The 10,144-nt window shown below is 37.2% G+C and overlaps 1 protein-coding gene across 2 annotated transcripts in view; it reads right to left on the bottom strand.

The window, feature by feature from the left end:
- Positions 1 to 1,132: 1,132 nt before the first annotated feature.
- Positions 1,133 to 10,144, bottom strand: part of mgll (monoglyceride lipase) — a 39,492-nt gene continuing 30,480 nt past the window's right edge. For both annotated transcript variants that reach the window (XM_028000475.1, XM_028000388.1), the window contains exon 8: positions 1,133 to 9,048. In XM_028000475.1, coding sequence (XP_027856276.1) covers positions 8,917 to 9,048 — 132 coding nt within the window. In that variant the 3' untranslated portion in view covers positions 1,133 to 8,916. The remainder of the gene's footprint in view (positions 9,049 to 10,144) is intronic.

The raw sequence follows: 10,144 nt of genomic DNA, 5'->3' as shown, positions 1-10,144 counted from the left end.
GTTTTTGGGTACACACACGTCTCAATAAACAAAAGTATCAATGAAAAGTTCAATTTAGAAAGTAAAGCTTATTCATAATATTGATGCAATACACCGAGTAATGTATTTCAAACACTTATCTTTGTTCATTTAGATGATTATGGTTTACAGCTAATGAAACCTCAAAATTACTGTCTCAGAAGATTAAAATATTACATAATATTGAAAATAAATATATATATATGTATTTATTGCATTTTTTAATAATGACCTAAAATCTTGGGGGAGGGAAAATGTTGATTTTTTATTTGACATACGTCTTTCAGTTTGCATATATGGAATGGGAAAACATCAACATTTTTGTTGATATCCGAAAGTTTGATGATGTTTTAATTGCTAAAATTAGAGTTTAAGGAATCAAACCTAAAAAAAATCCCAGATATTTGTTTGGAATGTTAATGACTGAAGCAAAAAAAAAAAAGCCAATTATGATAAAAAACTGTAAAGCATAACGTTGACACAGGAGGGTGCAACATACTTACAAATAGAAATTGATCTGCGTTGCTGTGAATCTTTGACATTCTGAAGTATGAGTGATTATCCTCTCCAAAATTTCCAATTTCCAGAGAGCAGAATATAAAGATCTAGTTTTATGACTGACCTTATGTGACACCATCTATGATTTTGGTTTGTAGGTATAAAGTGTGATTATTTTTAATTATGTTACTCTTCCATTACCCTTCCACTGACTAATACTATCTTAATATACATACAGTAGAAGCCCATCTAGGGACAAGTGCTGCAAATTAGCTCATGCTGTAAGCACCATGACACAGATGTGGGACTGCTGCTTTATTCAGTTGGTCCATGTTATTGTGTGTCTGCTCTATAAAATAAACTCAATAAATAAATAAAAATAAATATTAATTTTACTACTGCTTTTTTTGAAATGCGAACAAACCAGGATTTATATGCTGTGGAAAAATCTGCACCATGCAGGAGCTTTTTATCCTCATTAAACTAATTGTGGGTTTTTACTTTTTGAGAAACATTTTCGTCTTTAAAATAAGTTTTGACATGAAGTTAAGAAAAAATAACATTTAAACTCACACAAGATAGAGAATAGGACATTTAAAAAAGTAACACAGGGCAGTTAAACAGTCATGTTGTTTATTTTAAAAGACAATGTGGACGTCGTGAACAGTCTAGCAATAAGTAGATTGACATTCAGAAGAATTTTCAGTGTTATTTTTTTTAAACCCATCTTATTTACAGTTACAAACTTTCAAATGCTAACACCTGACCAATGAAGTGATTTTATTATCTCAGTCAAAAGCAGATTTAATACCTGAATTTAAGTTGGATTACAGCTTGGAGGACATAGAAGAACACCAGCGCAGGAATATTGAAACCGTCCTTCAGTAACATTACAACATGTTAAGACAAATCAACACAGAAAATATACAAGGAAGACTTAACTATCCAATCCTCTGTGTTTTATTTCCCTACAAATACAATCTAATCTCTCCAGGCTTTGTATTACGTTGGGGACTTTCCCTTCATAGACACTTAAAATCCCTTAAGAGGAGCCAGAATGATTCATGGAGAGAGTTGCTCCAGATACACGTGCAAATTAACCAATCATTCAAAATAGTCACACTGATGGAAAACTATATTTAAAAATTTTATTTTAAGCTCCCGCAAAAAACAACAACATAAAACCCCTGATTTATCTATTTTATACAATTTTGATCAATGCTTATGCATCAACTCAGTAATTTAGCTACTATAAGCCTTGGTAAACTCAAACAGTTTTCATCTAAGGTTTTCTTTTGGTATTAACATAAAATGGACTTGAACAGGTGTGTAACAAAGCTGGGAGGTATTTAAGTAGCAAAGTTCATCTTGTATCAAAAGGGGCAGAAGCAGTTTTTAATGTATGTCTGCTTCCTTGTTTGCACATTAATAAGGACTAATAGACATAAATTTAATGAGACTGATAAGAGGTACACAAGCAGGTGAACACGACGGTAGATGTCAGAAAGTGAGGAGCAACATGAATGTTAACTTTCATGTATATTAAAAGATCCTTATTGGACATGCACCAATCAGGTGTGAGCTAGCCAGTCCCCCATTATCAATGAGCCAATCAGGACAAACCGTCTGATTCCAGTGTCTAGCAGATCAACTGGTGCATTTCTAATTAGCTTATGGTTCAATGCAGGCAAAGATTTATAATGTGCACATTTATCAGCAATAAGCATAAACAACATTGATAAAACAAAGTTTTACAATGCATGTATTGTCACAAATAACTCGTAAATTGTGTTTTAAGGAATGTAATCAAAGGTTTTCTTTGTTTCTGATTAATGCTTAAGATTTTGGATGAGTTCCTTTCACTCTCAACACTGCTGAATTGCATTTAATATTTGTTAAACATGACATCTTCATAGCCACATTTTCTATTTTGAAGAGTAAGATCACCTTTAGATGTTTAGAACATGAAAATGAATTCAAAACTCTGTAAAATTATTTGGCAGTAGTTTCATTTCGCATCCAGCATCATCTAAAACATACTGGAGTAAATTCCTTACCGTATAAATCTCCTTAGAAAAGCATTGTTTGATTGCTGACTACATATACAACAGCTCTATAAGTGGAATAGGTGAACATCAAGGTGTCTGAATAGGTTCTGGTATAAAACGTGCATTGACATTGTGTAACTAGTACATACATGCCAATACAAGAAGTTGTTTGTTAATAGTACTCTACACGAGACAAATAAAAAATAGCTAAAATACAATACAATTGTCATTTTTGTGTGTTATAAATACAAAGCTATTGTACAATAATTGTACAAGGTTTCTTAACAACAGCAAGATTTGAACAGGAGTTCTAAAATTTGTTGTTATGCGCCCATTACCTCTTTCAAGACACTAAACTAAACTGAAACTAATTACTTTTATTTACTTGTTTTTAGCATTCGCAGCAAATTGGAGAAGACCTGTTCAAATCTTGCTGACAGCTTAAGCACAGCAACATGATCACCATAAAGGGATAGTTCAGAATTTTTGAGATGAGGTTCTGTAGAAACCCCCCTCCCAAAAAACAAAACAAAACAAAAAAAAACAGAGGGATCCAGACTAAACAAAATGTCTGCCCTTTAAAACAACTGTCAAATACATCACATGCTATGGTTATTTTAAAAACCTTTAGACCATTGACACGTTACCAGGGTGTTTCATCTATGTAAAAAGCTGAAGAATGTTTACACAGGAAATGGAGGTGTGTGGTGGTGTGCCCCCAATGTCACAATAGCTACTGAATAGAAGAAGAAAGACTTCTGTTCCACTTTTTCTACTTTTATTTTTCAGAATAAAACTTAACAGCTACTTGTAGGTGTCTTTCATTTGAACAGGCCAAAAGACAAACAAAACATTAAGATTTATTTTATTTTAATGTGACATAAAACAGATAAGGAAAAGCAGTGGCCAGTATTGTCAAACCTTTGCTGAGAGCGAGTGCAAAGGTTCCCTCTGCATTTGTCCATTCCAGCATTTCTGCTTGATGTGTCCACATTATGGACATTATAGGACCTGACTGATTACTATAATTAACCATTTATGCTACTTTGCATTTCTTTCAGTCATTTGACCAGAAATGCTTCACGTGTTCTCTAAATGTGCTTCACACCGGAAGATAATTAGTGGCACACTCCCCCCCAACCTCCATCACCCATAGACCCATGGTAAGTAACAAAATTTCCAATATTTTAATGAAACTACTGGGTACTCACATGTTTGAAAATCATTGTTGATCTGAAGCTGAAAGAGTTTCTCAAATGTTTGCTATTAAAAGTTTTTTTTTTTTTTTTTTTACAAATAATGGTCAATTATTATTTTTGTTTTAGTCTGGAAAAGTTGTGATCTCGACAATAAGAAAGGTATATAAGCCCTACTTTCTTTAAAAACTGTATGATTATTATCATAATCAGATATTTTATCAGTGGAAAAAGATGCATGTTTGTGATCCTATTTACTGTGAATTAGAGTAAAAGCAAAAAACAAAAGAAAATCTGAGATAATATAAGATGAATCTATCCAATAGTTTACATTTTAAATTTAAATGTGTCTGTCTTCGTGAACTGATTGTGAGTCAAATTTCAACCATTCTTGAACTGTGGTCATATTATATCATTATAATATCTACAAAGAGCCCACAGGCCACCCTTTGGACACCACTGGTTTAAAGACTCATAAAGACAGCAATTGAATGAACTTCTATGGCATTTTTGAGATGTTCTAAGATGGAAGAAATCTGCTTTGGTCTTGTTCCCTCTCAGAGAAACTGTTAGACTTAGCCTATATCACATACTATGTTACACTTTATAAATCCCAAGAAGGTTTTATAAGATATCAGCAGCTTATAACCTTTGAATAGAACCTCACTCCAAAAAAAAAAGGTACAAACTATCCCGTTAATGGAACACTTCATAGAGTCTCCTCAGAACAGATTAATCTCATTAAACTGTAGAAAGACTGGCCTCTGCCCCTTCACTCCTGTCATAAATAACAGCTCTTTTCATAGAAACAGTCCTAAAGTCGTAAAAGAAAAAAAAAAACTCAAACAGAAACAGTGTCCCTATTGACAAACCAGCAGGCAGGATGAATCTGGCTTTGTTATAAAAAGCCACAGCCCAATTGGGATTCAGCTCTGTTCTGCCCCCTTTTTTCCCCTCCCCAGTTACTTAATATAGAGCGCCTGTCCGAAGTCGGGATCTGAACTGAACATTTTCACATGGCTGTCTCAGCGTGAGCAATTTGACCACAACACATGTCAGTGGACATGCGTTGTCTTTAAAATAAGTGAAGCCAGAGATTGTTGACTGTTGGGATGAACAGGAATGTAATCTATTGGGAAAGTGCTGGACTGTGTTTTATCACTATTTAATAGAGACATGGAATGTATGTGTAAAAAAATTAGACAAATGTATGAAGAAAAAAAAGGGGAAATTCCAACCACACAATGTCCAAGGAAAGCTCCTCATTTGACACAAATGGTGTAGAATCCCTGCTGTTTAGGATTCAGCGCATGCAGCTCTTATTATTCACTGCGAGCTGATGATGCTTTAGTCTCTTATCTCAACACTCACACAAAAAGGGAATCCTCAGAGCAGCAAATGGACAACAAGCCTCAAGACCCTCTAGTCTGCCACAAAATTAATGAGGATATTTATTTTTACTGAGTGATTTTGCAGGAGAGAGAGAGAGGGGGAAAAAAGAAGAATCAGAAAGCGCTGCCATGGTTACGGTTGGCTTCTTTCCTCGCTTTTTCCTCTCGTTGCATCCCGGTTTCTCTCTCTACCATCAAAGCAAACAACAGGCAGTAATATCCACTCACCTAGTCTGACAGGTAGAGCTTTGCCTTTTTTTTTTCTAAATTACGCTGCGAACTGAGGTCATTGTGCTGATGCTGTGCAGCAGGGGAGCCATTAGGAGTTTGAATACAACTGGGGCTGGGCAGCCTTTGTGTGCTGCTGGGACTGCTGCAACCTAATCAGGAGGATATTGTGTTTGAAGTGTGAACGGTTCTGGTTGGGGGTTAAAAGGGCTGACTCCCCCTGAGAATCAGGAATACATTACGTTTCTGTCTATATCTGCACAGAGGGTGATGCAAGTTGAGGGTAAATCTTCTGTGTGATGTGATAATAAATGCTATTACTTCAAATTTGACTTTTTTTTTTCCTGAGCTGTCAATCACACACAAAACAGACAATCATCTGTGGAAGAGAAATTTTAGGATGCTCACTTGGACACTGTGTGGTATGATCCAGCACTAAGCTGAGCTAAACCTTTCAGGTTTACCAGAGTTGTACATTTTACAGGACAAAAAGAGCGCTCTAAGGCAAAAACAAAATCTCCACGATGCATCCTCGCAGCCTGTTGCTGCCGAGATAGTTCCCTGCATGTGACGGTGTGGGTGTCCGTGGACAACATGTCTGAATCTGTGACAGAGCAAAGGCGTATGTGATGGACAAAACAAAAAGCAATCGTTAACATTCGCAGCCAAAAAAAAAAAAAAAAAGGAGAGGAAGATGAAAGATGAAACAAAAACGCCAGACCCAGAGCACAGTGAAACGCGGCGCGACCAGAGGAGACGGAAAGTTGGAAAGACGTATAGAACCCAGAGATTCCTCTCATTGTATCACTTCAGCTGGGATCCCCCTGGTGACGGCACGTGAAGCGCATTTGAAACAAAAGAACTGCTGCTGCAGATAAACATGACAGCAAGTCATCACCATGTTCCCCACACCTCCTGCACGAGTGTCTGTGAACTCTGCGTGATTCATTTAAATCACGCTAATAATTACAATTCTACTAAAAAGGCGCATATAACAAGTTGGTTGTGAATACCAACAATGAGCTAACTGTGATCCTGATGTTGGGGCCCTGACTTCTAAAATGTTTTCTCATTGTGAACGCTTCAAAGCAACAGGTAGCGACAGCGGCTAATTACAGGACGGTACGGCGCAGTGTGTGCCTGCTTAGCTTACAATTAAAGAATAAAAAAATCAATGTTAAAATGTTTTAATCAAAAATAAAAGCTGGTGTGACATGATTGCTTAGATGTTTAAAGCCAAGGTTGACTTCAGGGGAGATACACTGCTGTTTGGGGGGGAACAGAATGAAAGAGGTGACAGCTGCTTCTGCTACTCCTTCAACTGTAGCTTTCTATAAATAAGTCCATTTTAGAATAATTGTAGTAATTATTTCTATCTAGCATTCAAACTCAGAATAAGACAGCTATTCCAAAGCTTTCTACTTTAAAACAAGGTTTTATATTAACTTCTGATATGTAACTATATTTATACACTTAAAGTGAAATTTTATTTAAAAGTAGCAAGAAGAAAGTGTTATTAAAAGGGGAAAATGTCCCATACACAGTGGTTTTTTACATGGTATTTAGGGGGTGTGTGTGCATGGTTGTTTGTCCGGTCTGTCTCTGTGTTGCCCTGCGACAGACTGGCGACCTGTCCAGGGTGAAACCTGCCTCTCGCCCAGAACGTTAGCTGGAGATAGACACCAGCACCTCCCGACCCCACTAGGGACAAGGGTGTAAGAAAATGGATGGATGGATGGATGGATGGTATTTAGGGGACAAACATGTAACAAATGGAGTCCAAGTTAGATTAGACAAACATTGAACTTTGTGGTTGACATGGAAAATGCCTCCTGTGGAGGCACTGCACATCACCGAGAACATGCGTATTCACAGGGAAACATGGTGGTGGCAACATCATGCTTCGGGGCTGATATTTCCAGCAGCGACAGAGAAACTAGGCAAAGTTGATGGGAAGAGTGTGGAGCTATAGACAGGGTCAACCTGGAATAAAACCTTTTATAGACAGCAAAAGACCTGAGACTGAGCCAGAGGTTCACCTTCCAACAGAACAACTAACCATGTAGAGCCAGAGCTGCAGCGTAATGGTTCACATCAAAGTATGTTCATGTGTTAGAATAGCCCAGTCAAAGTCGAGACCTAAATCCAACTAAGAATCTATCTGAGGGAAGACTTGAATTGACGATCATTTATGGCCACCATCTGACTGAACTTGAGCTATACTGCCTACAAGAATGTGCAAAAATTGTCATGTGCAAAGCTGGCAGCGACCTCAAAAGATCTGCTCTGCAATTACACAAAAGGTGCTTCAACAGAGTATTGACCGTTCAGATTTGTTCAACTTCCCACTTAGCCGCTACTTTGTGTTGTTCTATCACACAGAAATCCAACAGAATACGTTTCGGTTTGTGCTTGACAAAATCTGACTAAATTCAAGGGTATGATTCGTTTTGTGAGACAGTGGAGCTTCCCCCGAGAGAACCATGTTAATTCCTTTCACAGCTGTGAGGTATTCCCTATTCACCAAACAGATGCTACATGAATCACTAATAGTGAAGTCAACCGTGGCCTTAAAGGGGTCAAAACATTTGACCTTTGACCTCTCAGTATGAGGCCCCATCTGCAGAGATAGTCACAACAACATCACCTGGTTAATTTGCCTCCTAGAAACGATTGTGCTCACGACTCTGTCATTGAAAGCACTCATTTATTTAAAAAAAAGGTAAACAGTGCCATATATAAAATGTCTTCAAATCTACTAGCTAAAAACAAAAAACATGTCTGAATCTTCTTTATTGAAGAAGCATTGATTTTGAGCTGTTTATTAGACCTTCTCTCTTCAGACCAAAGGAAACATATGAAAGAAGTCAAGAAAAGATAGGATTTTTTATGAATATAAAGTGAACTCAGAAAGATTTATGGCGTTTATATTGGAATATTGGAGAAACCAGTTATTAACAGTTTGAGGTGACCTTAGCCATCCCCCCTAGCAGAGATCAGACAGCAACTTGACCTTTTGATGTATTGCAGATTGAGGGACGGAAAAGCAAGTGCTATTTCTTCGGATCACGCAAGGTGTTACATTTGATATTAGTATCTAAAAGATCAATTCAGTAACTAATACAGGATAATGTCATTATTGCACTTAGAACCATAGCTTAATGTGATTTCAACTTCACTCGAGCAGCGCAGGAGACCAGGAGATGATGACAAAACCAACACACCCACTGGCTGGACCGCATGAGGCACATCCCTGATTGTAGATTCTGCTAAGAATTTTTTATTTTTGCTGAGTTTCTAGGATCAGAGTTTGTGATGGCATCATCTTCTTAAAGAAGATGGGAAATGATGTTAGTAAACCCTTCAGACAGAAAACACGATGTCAGATCAGTGAGCTCAAACACCTCCCTTGGACAAGAAAGAAGTGTTGCGCCTCACATGGCTTCGGGAAAGGATGTACGCCTGGTGGGATAAGGTTTGGGAGTCTCCTTGGAGCGCTGACTGAGTTCTTTTTTTTTTTTTTTTTACGTTGGAGATCTACGAGCCTTGCTGCGGTGGCATCGATGCTGGAGGGAGTCGATCTGTGATCCAGCTCGTCACGTCCTTCAGCACAGTCTCGGCCACTTCAGGGAGGTCATGATGGAGAGCGTGGTATCCTCCTTCAAAGATCTGGGAAAACATTTGGCCACGTCAGAGAGTTGATATGCATAAAAACCCTCTGACAACTGTTGTTGTTAAGGAAAACAGAACATTTTCTAATATGACAGCCATTTGATGAGCATTAAATCTAAATCAAAGCATGATTTAGATTTAGGTGTGAGGAGTAGCACAATTTCAGGGTGCGCTTTGGTGAGAAAATGTGAATATTTTAAAAACCTTGTATTGTATATGTGTGGACTGGATGTCTGGAGGTTCTTAGAAACCTTGACATGATCAGAAATAGCTTTCACCCTCACAAAAACTTCAATTTACAAACCTTCAGTCTAATGCAGAAATAATTATTTTAGTCACAAAAATGCAGAGTTAGAAGTCATCATTTAACTAGATTTGATGCCATGGAGTCAGACTTGAAATTTAACAGATAATCTATTACTAAGTCAAACTATTACACCCTAAAATAGTCATTTTGTTGTAAAACAAAAACACATAAAAATTCATACAAGCTTTTATTTTAGCAGAAGCCTGTCTGATTGTTTCAATTGTGCCTTTAAATGTCATTGTAAAGACATAAATATGGCAGCTGCAGTAGATCCTGAATGAACTGCAGCTAATCAAAATCAGAAAGAAGTCATTATATTTTACCAGTCCTGAAATTGCTGTGCTCGCTCCCGTTTGTAAAATGCACAGAATTTAAAATCTTGGTGATGGTCTATAACGGCACAGCATGAATGGATTCTAGAGATGCTGGCGAAGTATAAATCATGTTCCTTCAGTGTTCCCAGGACCAAAACTAAACACGGGGGAGGCAAACTTTATTTTTTACTCTCCTCAGCTCAGGAACAAACTCTCAGTTCATAAACTGTTATTTCCTGTAGATCAGGACCAAAACATTCATTTTTTCTGTGTCTTTCTTCTAAAGGTCAAATACTGTTTAATCAGTTAGTTTATGTCATTTCTCATCTGTTCATTTGTTCAAATTTGTGTTTTTTTCTTTTTATGCAATTTTGAAATGAACAGTTCTTTTAGTATGTCTTGTCATAAATGTGATTTTTATTACTCCTGTGCTGTTGATCTTCCTGCATAGGACTTTGAATTACATTATCTT

Source organism: Xiphophorus couchianus, chromosome 1 (genome assembly GCF_001444195.1).
Source record: "Xiphophorus couchianus chromosome 1, X_couchianus-1.0, whole genome shotgun sequence".
NCBI lineage: Eukaryota > Metazoa > Chordata > Actinopteri > Cyprinodontiformes > Poeciliidae > Xiphophorus > Xiphophorus couchianus.
This window is presented reverse-complemented; position numbering and strand designations above follow the sequence as displayed.